This window comes from Erinaceus europaeus, chromosome 7 (assembly GCF_950295315.1).
Source record: "Erinaceus europaeus chromosome 7, mEriEur2.1, whole genome shotgun sequence".
NCBI classification, from domain to species: domain Eukaryota; kingdom Metazoa; phylum Chordata; class Mammalia; order Eulipotyphla; family Erinaceidae; genus Erinaceus; species Erinaceus europaeus.
Genome location: NC_080168.1, coordinates 56779422 through 56792885, shown reverse-complemented (window position 1 = coordinate 56792885; position 13464 = coordinate 56779422). Strand labels below are relative to the sequence as shown.

General features: G+C 41.6%; 1 protein-coding gene across 28 annotated transcripts in view; it reads right to left on the bottom strand.

The window, feature by feature from the left end:
- The window catches only part of PLEKHA5 (pleckstrin homology domain containing A5), a 297283-nt gene that overhangs the window by 64985 nt on the left and 218834 nt on the right, over nt 1–13464 (bottom strand). For 18 of the 28 annotated variants that reach the window (XM_060194465.1, XM_060194437.1, XM_060194441.1 and 15 more), the window contains 3 exons: nt 11983–12066; nt 8875–8994; nt 7987–8040 (listed from right to left, as the gene is read on the bottom strand). In XM_060194465.1, coding sequence (XP_060050448.1) covers nt 7987–8040; nt 8875–8994; nt 11983–12066 — 258 coding nt within the window. The remainder of the gene's footprint in view (nt 1–7986; nt 8041–8874; nt 8995–11982; nt 12067–13464) is intronic. The other 10 variants (XM_060194466.1, XM_060194444.1, XM_060194449.1 and 7 more) reach the window with 2 other exon arrangements.

Sequence of the window (13464 nt, the reverse complement as noted above, 5' to 3'; positions counted from 1 at the left end):
GTTAGCATTTCTTCCCTTGTAGGGAAGCTGTCTTTCATGAACACAAAGGAAAAATGCAAAAAAGTACTCTCGAATTTTTTTTTTTACCTTGAATGGTTTCAGTACCAATTACATCCCCCCAGTTAATTGTTCCTTTTTTGCATTTCTCTAGGCCTAAGTATGCTTAAAAGTGGTCAGAGTTCCTGTCTGCATAGTTTTCTCATTGTGGTTTCTTGAAAGGCTATAGAAAGCCCATGGATAGGAATGTCACAGCAGCCCGAGACAAAATTCTTCCAAAAGTCACTAGCCCTTTTAGCGAAGAATTCATAAAGTACTAGCATTTAGAAAAAAAAAAGACTGTGCCACGAAATCTGAATGCTGTGAAACTTCTGCAAATGTGAGTGTAGCTGACTCTTCGCAATGGTTTAGAACTTAGCACTAGATTAAAAAATGGTTTTCTTGTCCTCCCTAGAAGCCTTTAAAATGTACTGATAAAAAGTAAGACGGTAGGAAGATTGAATTCCTGACTCTTGCAAATGTTAAACAAGTCTAATGCAAACAAAGAACACCACAGGTATGCCTGAGCTGTATTTGTCTCTCATTGTAGAGGGGTGAGCTGATTTGTCACCTGTTTTTCCATGGGTTTTTGAGGGTGAGGTCCTCGAGCTGTCTGGGGTTACAGTGTAGTCTGTTTGATGGTATATTCAGAGATGATTTAAATATGTTCTATTTGAGAAGAAGACAGCTCCAGCTGGGTAAAGGCAAGTGAATTCCATTAAACTACTGTATAATTTTTCTAAAGTTTTTTTTTAATATTTATTTTTCCCTTTTGTTGGCCTTGTTTTTTTATTGTTGTTGTATTGTTGTTGTTACTGATGTTGTCATTGTTACAGAGGACAGAGAGAAATGGAGAGAGGAGGGGAAGACAGAGAGGGGGACAGAAAGACACCTGCAGACCTGCTTCACCACCTGTGAAGGGACTCCCCTGCAGGTGGGAAGCCGGGGGCTTGAACTGGGATCCTTACTCCGGTACTTGCGCTTTGTGTGAGTGCGTTTAACCCACTGTGCTACTGCCATACTGCCAGACTCCCAACTTTTTTTTTAAATTGCCACCAGGGTTATTGCTGGGGCTCAGTGCCTGCACTATAAGTTCACCACTCCTGGCAGCCATTTCTCCCCCTCCTCTTTCCTTTTTTTTAGATGGGACAGATAGAAATTGAGAGGTGGGGCCAGGTGGTGGTGCACCTGGTTGAGTGCATATGTTACAGTGCGCAAGGACCCAGGTTCAAGCCCCTGGTCCCCACCTGCAGGGGGAAAGTTTCACAAGTGGTGAAGCAGTGCTGCAGGTGTCTCTTTCTGTCTCTTTATCACCCCTTTCCCTCTCAACTTCTGACTGTCTCTATCCAACAAATAAAGATCAAAACAAATTTATTTAGAAAAAAACTGAGAGGTGAGGAGGAGGTAAGAGATACCTGCCGACCTGCTTCACCCCTCCTGAAGCGTCGCCCTGCAGGAGGGGTGTGGGGGGCTTGAACCCAGGTCCTTCCACATGGTAATGTGTGAGCTTAACAGGGTGTGCCACCGCCCGGCCCCTGGAAACAACTTCTTTTCACAAAGAACTTTTCAGCGTAGGGTGTGGGTGGGGGTGGGGCAGAGGTATGTGCTTTTCTTTCTATTACTATCTATATCTATGCAGATATTTCTTACATAAGTGTAATGTGACTTTTTGAAGGGGAAGGGCAGAATATCAGGATATATATATATATTTGCCTCCAGGGTTATTGCTGGGACTCAGTGCCTGCACTACGAATCCACTGCTCCTGGAGGCTATTTCCCCCCCTTTTGTTGCCCTTGTTTTATCATTGTTGTTGGATGGGACAGAAATCGAGAGAAGAGGGGAAGCCAGAGAGGGGGAGAGAAAGAGACACCTGCAGACCTACTTCGCCGTTTGTAAAGCGACCCTTCATGTGGGGAGCCGGGGGCTTGAACCGGGGTTCTTACACCAGTCCCTGTGCTTTGCACTTTAACTTGCTGAGGTACTGCCTGTCTCCCGAATGTCAGGATTTTAAGGGCAATTCGTGAAAGCAAGTTCAATGTTACATTACAGCTTTATATATGAGAGACGGGGTGGGGGGGCCCGCCTGGTTCAGTAGCAGTGAGAGCAGAGTTCAGATTTGTAGGAGGCAGCCTCCAGCTATACTAAGCGGAATGGCTCTCAAGTGTCAAATCCTAAATCATGGGGGTGGAGGAAAGAGGGGCGGTGTAAGTTTTGAGTCGCCACTAGAGGGCAGCATGCTCACAAAAAGGCTCGTGAGGACAGCTCGGAGTCTTTGGATACCTTACCCATGCAGAGGGCTCAGCTGTTTATAAGCTCATCGTTACCTGCTGAAAAAGCTAGTAGATGCAGGAAGTAAAAGAGAACATCTGAAGTTCTGTGTCTTATAAAAGGCAGACTTAGAATTGCAATAAGACACTCCATTCTTGTGAGGAAGAGGCAATACTGCACTTTATGTATCTTAAAACACGGATTTACTTATTTTCATGAGAGAGATAGAGGCAGAGACAGAGATAACAGAACACTGCTCAGTTTTGGCATAGTTCTCAGGATTGAACCTGCAGACATCTGGGGTAGCAGATGTACAATCCTGTTGTGCCACCACTGCCCTGGTTCCCTGGAGTCCTCAGACATTATAACTATCAATCAGTACATACTTATTTCTTACTTTTTGGCAAATGCAAAATTTTGCTTGACGACTTTTCTATATTCTGGTAGCAGGGAAAATGCTAAGGATATTCACTTATTTATTTATTATTGGATGGGGACAGAAATTGAGAGGGGAGGAAGAGATCAAGAGATACCTGCATCCCTGCCACTTGTGAATCGCTCCCCCTGCAGATGGGGGACCAGGGGCTTGAACCTGGGTTCTTGTACACTTTAATGTGAGTGCTTAATCAGGTGCATCACTGCCTGGCCCCCTGGTTTCTTTTAATGAAATACATTTATTTCTGCCGCTATGTTGACAAGTGTTGAAGCAGGGTGAATAACTTTCAGGGGAGAACCTCAGACATAGAAATCTTTTGCTTAACCATGATGCTCTGTTTTTGGCTGTATTTACTGATATTCTTTTTTTTTTTCATTCTTTTAAAAAAATATTTATTTTATTTATTTATTCCCTTTTGTTGCCCTTGTTGTTTTATTGTTGTAGTTATTATTGTTGTTGTCTTTGTTGGATAGGACAGAGAGAAATGGAGAGAGGAAGGGAAGACAGAGAGGGGGAGAGAAAGATAGTCACCTGCAGACCTGCTTCACTGCCTGTGAAGCGACTCCCCTGCAGGTGGGGAGCTGGGGTTCGAACTGGGATCCTTATGCCGGTCCTTGTGCTTTGTGCCACCTGCGCTTAACCCGCTGCGCTACAGCCCGACTCCCTATTTACTGATATTCTAAAGAGAATGTCAGGCATACATCTAGGATTATTTTAAGTCCAAATATTACATTTTGGTGTCTGTTGTCCTAAACTGTGAAGAAATGAAAAAATAAGACTTTGGAGAGCCTACTAGTTAGACTATAAAAAGCACAAATGCATTACTATCACAAGTGTGCTTTGAAATGAAAAAAAAAAAGTGCTACTTTCAAACACTTCTTCTGCCTTCAATAGTGGGATAACTCTGAACCAAAATGATACAGACTGAGCGACAGGTACACAAGTTAAGAGTTTTGGTTTGGTTATAACAAGTAAATCTTCAACTTCCCCCCCCCCCTTTTTTTAACCAGAGCATTACTCAGCTCTGGTTTATGGTGGTATGGGGGATTAATCCTTGGGGATTTTGGAGCCTCAGGTATGAGAGTCTCTTATGCTATCTACTCCCCACCCTAAATTTTCAGATTTCAGAAGAGGCTTTTTTTTTTTTTTTTTTTAGTTGTAAGCATTTTATTAGTATTAGAAATAAATTTACCTCTGAGACAACCCAGAGACTACTTTTTATGTCTTATTTTCCTTACGCCAGTCCTTGTGCTTCGCATCATGTGCACTTAACCCACTGCACCACCGCCTGGCTTGTATGTCTTTATTTTCCATGGATAGTAAGAAGGATTAAGAGAATCTAGATTAAGTAAACATTTTTCTTTAGATGCATGAGCTAGGATACAATGGGCAGAGGAAGACTGTGCTTTGGGCTGGCCTTAGGTTACCTTGGTGACGTATTTGAGCAAAGCAAAGTGTTGAACATATCAACTGGTTGTTGTTTGTTTGGTGTGACTTATGGTGTGACTTATTTCAGTCAGAGTCTTTTCCTCTGACTGAAAGATATTAGGGCCCCCTTTACCAGTGCCAGCTATATGAAACTGATGAATTTTATTTTCAAATTAGCAATAATGACTATGAAAACACCAGACCTGGTGATTTAAAAAGTACGTTGTTGGCAGTAACAAGACTAACAGCTGGAAATGCTTGGGCTTTTAATGCAATAAAATATTGATATTAAAAAACATTACATTTTCAAATGAAAGACCTTATTAACACTCTAAAGTTACCAAGATTTTGTGCCATATGACTTAAATCTACTTATTTAGAATCCAGGAAAGTTCAAACGTAAGTATTTCATTTGTATTAACTGCAATTACTTGACATTAAAGCATTTTGACGTATTTAAAGAGAGCTTTTCTTTAGGAAATCCCAAGGGCCTATTTAGTTATAACTGAGCTTCTCAGCAATGTCCCCTTCATGTTTTATGTATAACCTAATTATTACCTGAAAATGATCCTTTTTATTTTTTTTCTTGCTATCAGAAAGTCTTGTATCAGTGCATATTCTAATTCACTCAACTGAATTCTATAGTTTTCACCAACATAAAAATATTAAGATTTGGCATCCCTTCCTAAGACTCTCTAAAGTTGTGTGACTCTGAAATGCCAGTTCTGATTTATCGAGGTCAGTTAATATGTGACAAGGAGCCACTAGTTTTATTTCCAGAGACTGTAGATAACTTCAGCTCTACATTTGGATCATTGTTTATTAAAAGTTATTATTGAGTGTCTCACAGTTTTTTCTGAATATCTATCTGTAGGTCAGAGATGGCACTCAGTGTTTCACATGTACAAGGACTTGAGTTTGAGCCTTGGCATCAGAATACAAAGGAACCCTCCTCCCCATAAACAAAAACAAAACAAAGACAAACAAAAAACCCTAAACACTTTACATACAAATTTCTAAGAAAGATGATCTTATCCAGACCTGCAGGGGGGATGCTTTACAAGCAGTGAGGCAGTTTTGCAGGTGTCTGTCTTTTTCCTTCTCTATCTGTCTCTCCTCTCTCTGTCCTATCCAATAAAATGAAAAAAAAAAAAAAAGCCACCAAGAGTAATGGATTTGTAGTCCTGGCACGGAGCCCCAGCTATAAACCTGGAGGCGGAAGGAAGGAAGGAAGGAAGGAAGGAAGGAAGGAAGGAAGGAAGGAAGGGAGGTGGCACTGTGGATAAAGCATTCGACTCTCAAGCATGAGGTCATGAGTTTGAAGCCTAGCATCACGTGTCAGAGTGATGCTCTGGTTCTCTTTCTCTCAAAAATAAACAAATTAAAAAATAAAAAAGATGGTCCTTGGGACCTTATTGTGTCTGAGGCTCTGAGCTAACAGGTTCAGTCCCCAGCACCACCATAAGCCAGAGCTGAGCAGTTCTCTGGTAAAAATTAATGAGTAAGTGTAAAAAATTAAAAAGAGGGGCTAGGTGGTGCAACTGGTTGAGTATACATGTCACAATGTTCAAAGACCAAGGTTTGAGCCCTTAGCTCCCATCTGCAGGACGAAAGCTTTGAGAGTGGTGAAGCAGTGTTGCAGGTGTCTCTCTGTCTCTTCCCCTCTTTATCTTCCCCTCCTCTCTCAATTTCTGGCTGTCTCTATCCAATAAATAAATGAAAATAACTAAAATAAAAAAAGAAAAATGTTTGTTAAAAATTAAAAAGAAAAAAATGGCCCTTTGTATTTTAGAAGCCTTCATTTCGTATAGGATTTTGAGGGAACACTCACTCATTTATAAGACATGCTTAATGTGTTTTTGCTAGACAGTTTTCAAAGTCTACAATACATAGTATACTAAAATTTCAGTGGCACCAGTTTCTGAAATAAAAAAAATGAATTTACATTTAGAAAATATTGATTTCTAAATAATCTCAATAGATAAAACTATATGGAAAGTACATTACCCAAAGTGTATCTATTTATTTTATTTTAATTTATTTCTGCTCAGCTCTGGCTTATGGTAGTGTGGGGGATTGAACCTGGGACTTGAGAGCCTCAGGCATGAAAGTCTCTTTGCATAATCATTATGCTATACCCCCACCCCTGTCTATTTATTTTATAAAGAAAAAAAATGATTCATTACTACTAAAGGGTTGTCCTAATGTAAAGCCCCTCTTTAAATACAATTAGTTCAATGCATTGAATTATTATAATGTTACAAGCAGGCAAATAAAAATACACAAGCATTGCATTGTCTATTACATTTTGCCCAATAGCCTCTTTTATTTGATAATATCCTAAAATTTGACCATTTCAATAAATATGAGAAAAAATTTTCATCTATATGAAACAAACAAAAACCATCCAGGGGAAGCAATTCTATGCTTAAGAACATATCAAAATTGGTCATCAGACTAAGATTAAGTATTTATGAGGAGTTCATAAAAACTGAAAGGTCTGGGATGTCAGGCGGTAGCACAGCAGGTTACGTGCATGTGGCGCAAAGAGTAAGGACTGGCGTAAGGATCCCGGTTCGAGCCCCCGGCTCCCCACCTGCAGGGGAGTTGCTTCACAGGCGGTGAAGCAGGTCTGCAGGTGTCTTTCTTTCCCCCTCTCTCCATTTCTCTCTGTCCTATCCAACAATGAACGACATCAACAGCAACAATAATAACCACAACAAGGCTACAACAACAAGGGCAACAAAGGGGGAAAAAAAGGTCTCCAGGAGCCCCAGCAATAACCCTGGAGAAAACAAACAAACAAACAAACAAACAAACAAACAAAACAACTGAAAGGTCCGGGAGGTGGTGCAGTGGATAAGATATTAGTCTCTCAAGCATGAGGTCCTGAGTTCAATCCCCGGAAGCACATATTCCAGACTAATGTCTGGTTCTTTCTCTCTCTCCTTATCATTTCTCATGAAGAAAAAAAAAAACAAAACAAACACCTGCGGGGGGAAGGGGGGGAGGGTTCAGGTCCTGAAACATGGCGGCAGAGGAGGACCTAGTGGGAGTTGTATTGTTATGTGCATGCACAAACTATTGCATATTACTGTTGACTGTAAGCCATTAATCTCCCAATAAATAAATTAAAAACATTAAAAACAAAACAAAACAAACAAACAAACCTGAAAGGCAGCTGTGTTCACACTCCTTGCTCACAAACTCCCACTTGTACTTCCCAACATTCACTTTGGCTAACCCTCCCACTGCAGGTGTAACGTTAGGATTGCAGTCACTGGGCCACTCTGAAACAGACTCCACAGGACTCATCAGGACCTGACACTGGGAGGAGATGGGCAGCAAGGAAGAAGGACACTCAGATCAGAGTGAGCTCTATCCCATGCTGCACTCATCAACCTGCTCCCCGCTCTGGGAATACAGAACCCACTTCAGTTGTTCTCATGCTGGCTTTCCAACAGGGCATTCACACAGCGTGGTGCCAGTTGCCTTAAGCAGATCTACCCTTCCAGGCTGAGATAAGCTCCCGTGAGTATAAGTTTTCCAGGGACACGAACAAAGAAGTCTAGAGAACCCAGGCTTTCTGTTTCAGGTGACCCAGCCTAACCCCCCTTCTACTCCCACCATTACTCCTCTACTTGATTATTACAGTATTTCTGACTTCACCCAGTTAAGTATTTCATAGTCTTGTCACCTGTGAGTGCCACACCATTAACTCAAACTGAAATAATCTGAGTAACCTCAAGGGACAGTACGACACCTAAAAAAGTGCTATTAGGTAATAGTATAAGTAAGGAAATACTACAAATCCCACCTGGTGGTCCAAATATATGGTGTTCCTTTGAAGATGGTGTGAAAGAATTTCATTCTAGTAGGCATCAATCAAGAAACAAAGGGACGGGGGGGGGGTGCAGAATTTGCAAAAAGGTTAGTTGTGAAGTAAAAACAAACAGGTAGTTTACCACAACCTATTACATCAAGAGCATGGCAACTTTCACACAATACTCCCCTGCCAACGTATATCAGCACATTATCAAATTCTACTCAGTTTGGCATGAAATTTAGATATGCATACAAGCTGAACTATTAAGCAGAAAAAGCCTCCAAATGGTTTTTAGCAGACTCAGTGTCAGAAGTCTTTCATGTGAATAATTCTCTGCAAGATAGTCATTCTTTCCTTCCTCCACCATTCTTCCTTCCCCCGCCACTCCCCTTACCTCTCTCTTTTTAAAATAGTCTTACTTCTCTTGGGAGATTATCATATACCAGAAGGTATCAAACCCCTTGATCTTTAACACTTAAGAGGCAGTATTACTAAGACAGGAACCAAACTTTGTCTCCTGAGTTTCCTGGAAGTGATGGGAGTTTTCCATATCTTTTTGAGCAGATGTGGAAATTATAGCACTTGGATAAAAGTGGAGGACTATTTGGAAGTCTGCATGCATGTCCTTCCTCACAACTAAAAGCTGGCAGGTGGCTCAGGCAGAAAGGCCTCCTACCCATATTGTCTTCCAGTGATTCATAAAGAGACGTGGATTCTCAAAGGGTCAGTAGGGGTTTCCTGCAATGAAGGTATATGGGGGGGGGAGGGTTGGGGAGGTCACACTTAACACAGATGACAGCAAGGATCAAAGTGATCAATGAGTGGCTCGAAAGGAAGTGACAATGGCAGACGACACAGACACATCTCTCCATGGCTGACCTTTGGGTTGTGGGCCTCGAGCTTGAGCTGCATGAGCTGTGCTAACGTGTGCTCCCGGACACTACTCAGCTCCGCTTGCTGCCGTCTCAGCTTTATGAGCAGCAGCGTAAGCTCCTCTGGCTGAAGGAGTACAATTTAAGAATCCAAACAGTGGAAAACAGATTAATTGGTGCCTTAAGTGACAGCTACTAAACCAAGCTTTCTTGGCAAGTTTCCTCTTACGGCTGACATCATAGCGCCTAGGCTATGATGATAGGTCCTACATAAATGCATAGATATCTAGAGAAATAGAAGGAACAATGTTACTTCAGAGACACAGCAAAACAACAGGACACGCGGGCATTTTCTCGGAAGTCACGAGGAAATATTTCAGTGTCACATATAAAAGAGAGCACAGTAGCAAAATACCTAAGAACCGTTAAAAAGTTGTTAGGAGGTATCTTTTTTTAAAAAATATCTATTTATTTATTCCCTTTTGTTGCCCTTGTTGTTTTATTGTTGTAGTTATTATTGTTGTCGTCATTATTAGGTAGGACAGAGAGAAATGGAGAGAGAGGAGGGGAAGACAGAGGGGGAGAGAAAGATAGACACCTGCAGACCTGCTAAACCGCTTGTGAATCAACTCCCCTGCAGATGGGGAGCCGGGGCTCGAATCGGATCCTTATGCCGGTTCTTGTGCTTTGCGCCACCTGCACTTAACCCTCTGCACTACCGCCTGACTCCCAGGAGGTATTTTTCTTTTTTATTCCCAGGAGGTATTTTAATAAGTCTGAGTATGAACCAAGACTGGTCCAGCAACACCTGAACAACACCTGCGTGTTCACCACCTTAGAGAAGAGAAGGGAAATAAGAATCAAACAATCTGTTTAAAACTTGGCCAATGTCTTCACATTAGGAAACTCAGTAACTGGGTGCTATTAATTACTCCCCGATAATATTTCCATTCAAGAAATCACTGATTTCCCCAGTCATGTTCTTAAATGTTGTGTTTTCCCACAGGATGTTTTATATGACTGAAAGATCAATTTTTATTTTGTTAAGGAAAAGAAAAATGTATGTAACATGCCTTTCCCCACTCAGGGGCAAGCAAGGGACCTCATAGTTCTTGATCGCATTTATGATCCCTTAGGGGAAGGCCATTTTAAAGGCACATAAAATTCCTTAGCAGGTCAACCTGACATTTTTTTCCTTTGTAAGAAATCTAGTACAATATGGTCACTGGCCACAAAACATTATTTGGTGTTTCTCTGAGCTCTGCCATGTTTAAGAACTGCAGACAGGCCAGAGGGAGACTCCTCTTACTCAAGGGCCACTGTACAGCAAGCGCTTAAAGCTTCTAGGGCAAAGGAAGGTCTGCCTGAGACGGATTGCTTGGCCTCATCTCAGCATATACTGGCTTCTCTTCTGTCTTTCTGCTGCTGTTCTCTATGTCCTATATTATACTTTTTTTAGGGACAAAAGACCATTTTAAATTGTTAACTGGAAGTACACAGAAAATGAGTGCCTTCAGGAGAGAAAAATGTCCAAAGTAAGCCACAGTTACTACTGAATTCTTCAGACAGAACTGAGTATCTATATAGATGAAAGGAGTCTTTTATAGTAAGCAGTATGTACCTATCTTGGAGAAGAAACTTCGTAATGGAAGTTTGGCTTCTGCTCTTATGCCAACCACATTTGTGGACTCGTGACTGGGACGCTCCACTTCTTATGATCATCACACCCAGCTTTTGAGGTCTTGCCAGGGAGAAAATGGGGATGGAAAAGGGATTTTAGATACCCTAAGGCTCAGAGCAGTACTTGCCGGAAATATCAAAAGAAGCAATTCTGAAGCTCTGGTTTACTTACGGAGTTAAAGAGATTTACAGAAGGGCAAGATATTCTGGTTAGTAGTTAGTGTCTATTTAAGTTCTGATGCCAAGTAAAAAGAGGCATATCCTAACCCATCTCCCCATAAGTAGAAGTGGTACATAAATTTTACCCTAGACATCCACTAGAGGAAGCAAGCAAAATAGAAAATTTTACATGATGATTAGCATTAACTTGCGACTCTATCAAATCAATAATGGAACATTCAAAAGTGTTTTTAATTAGCCAAACAGTAGATATAACGTCTAATAAATAAACCATAAAGTTCAAAGGCAAGAAATACTTATGGCTTGTGAAAGAATTACATCTTCACTGAAACTGACATGAGCTGACAAGAATGTCACTAAAATAACTTTATAATTTGAAGACTCAGTGTCTTGATAACAGAAGTCCTTCCTAACAGAACAGAACCTTAACAAGAAAGTGGTAAACGTGGGATACTGGTTAAGAGTGCATGTTATTGTGAGCAAGGACCCGGGTTCAAGTTCTTGGCAGCTACCTGCAGGGGGGAAGCTTCACAAGTGGTGAAGCAGGTCTCTCTCTCTCTATTTCTCTCTCTGATTCTACCCAAAAATAGATAAATAAAATAGTTTTAAGAAGTGGTGAAGGGAGGGCTGGGGTAGATAGCATAATGGTTACGCAAACAGTCTGAGGCTCCAAAGTCCCAGGTTCAATCCCCTAAACCTCTATTAAACCAGAGACGAGCAGTGCTCTGATAGAAAAAAGAGAAAAAGAAAATAGGGGAAAAAAAGTGGTAAGGGTAAGTATTTGCTTGAACCTAGTATTTTCAGGAACCTTTATTTTTTTGCTCGAACAGAAAAATCTGTCTCTTCTTCCACTGATACAGACACATAGGAGAAACTTCACAAGCCTGTAGTCTGACCATATATAACAATTGTTTGGCAAACCTGACCCATGAATGAACTCCTCCAACTTTTTAATTTGAGAGAATTAATATCCAACAAAGTAAAGAAGCCATTCCAATACACCTTAAAAATATGCAATCTTATATTTAGGTGTCAGGCATATCCACTAAGACACCAAAATGATTAAGTTATCTCAAACTCTTGTGATGAGCAGCCTCTTTCACAAGCAGTAATCTCTACCCCCTCGCCACCTCCTGCACCCTCCCCTGTACCTACACCCTTGGGGAAGTGGCTCTGAAAACTTCAAAGCTGTCTGGGACATGTGCGATCACCTGCAGCAAGCAAGCAGTGGTGGACGGGTAGACAGCACACTCACCGTTTTGCCTTGGAGGCTCTGGGGACTCACAGACTGCAGAGTAAGGCCAACTGGCATTGACCTTCTTTCAGCCACATAGACATGCTATAAAAGTAAACAAATAAAGGCATGGCATAAATCCTGTGAAGTTTCTTTCTTTCTTCCTTCCTTTTCATAGATATATTTATTTATTTATTTATTTATTGGGTAAAGGCAGAGAGAAATGGAGAGGGAGGGACACACATACACCCCCCCCCTGCAGTTCTGCTTCACCACTCATGAAGTTTTCATCCTTGTCGGTGGGAACTGGGGGCTTGAACCTAGGTCCCTGCATATTGTTACATGTATGTTTATCCAAGTGCACCACTGCCCAGCCCTTAAGTTTCTTTCTTTTTCCTCTCCCCATCCCTCCCTTCTTCCTTCCTTCCTTTTTTTTTTACGACTGCTTTTGTTGATTACATGAGACAGTTTCACATGAGACAGAGAGAAGGGAGAAAGAAGTCAAAGCACACACAGTGGTGGTGGTGGAGGTAAGGTCCTGGGGTGGTGGCTTGTAGCAGAGCGTGCACTCTTATAGGCCCGAGACTCTGGGTTATATCCATAGAAAATGACAGCTGTGGCTGGGGAGATAGCTGGACTGGTAGACAACTCATGTACACGTGAGGTTCCTGGTTTGATTCCAGGTGCCACATGCATTAGGGGAGTGCTCGGCTTGGCTCACTGTCTTAGGTCATAAAATAAATAAGGGGTAGGACAGTGGCACACCTGGTTGAACTCACACATTCCCATGTGCAAGAACCTGGGCTTAAGCCCAGTGCCCCCACTTGCCGGGGGGGAGAGATTCATGATCTGTGAAGCAACACTACATACGTCTCTCTCCTCGTCTTAATTTTTCTCTGCCTTATCAACTAATAAATAAAAACAGCAAGAGAATAGTTTTTTGTTTGTTTTTATACTGGAGCAACGCTCAGCTCTGGCTTATGGTGGTGCAAGGGACTGAACCTGGGACCTCGAAGGCTAAGGCATAAGACTATTTGCATAACCATTATTATGTCTCTCTTGCCTGAGGAGGTAGTTTTTTTTTTCTTTTCTTTTTATTGTTGTTTTCATTGCCACCAGGGTTATCTGGGACTCAGTGCCAGTACTAAGAATCTACTTCTCAAGCATTGATTTTTTTTTTCCTTTCTATTTTACTTGGTAGGACAGATAGAAATTGAGAGGAGACCTGCTTCACCTTGGATAGAACAAAAAGAAATCATACTAAACGAGATAAGCTAGAAAGAAAAAGATGAATATGGGGGCCAGGTGGTGGCGCATCTGCTTAAGCGCACACATCACAGTGCACAAGGAGCCAGGTTCAAACCCCTCGTCCCCACCTGCAGGGAGAAAGCTTCACAAGTGATGAAGCAAAGGGTACAGGTGTCTCTCTTCCTCTCTATCTTCCCACCCCTCTCAATTTCTGTCTCTATCCAAGAATAAAGATAAATGAAAAACAAAATAAGG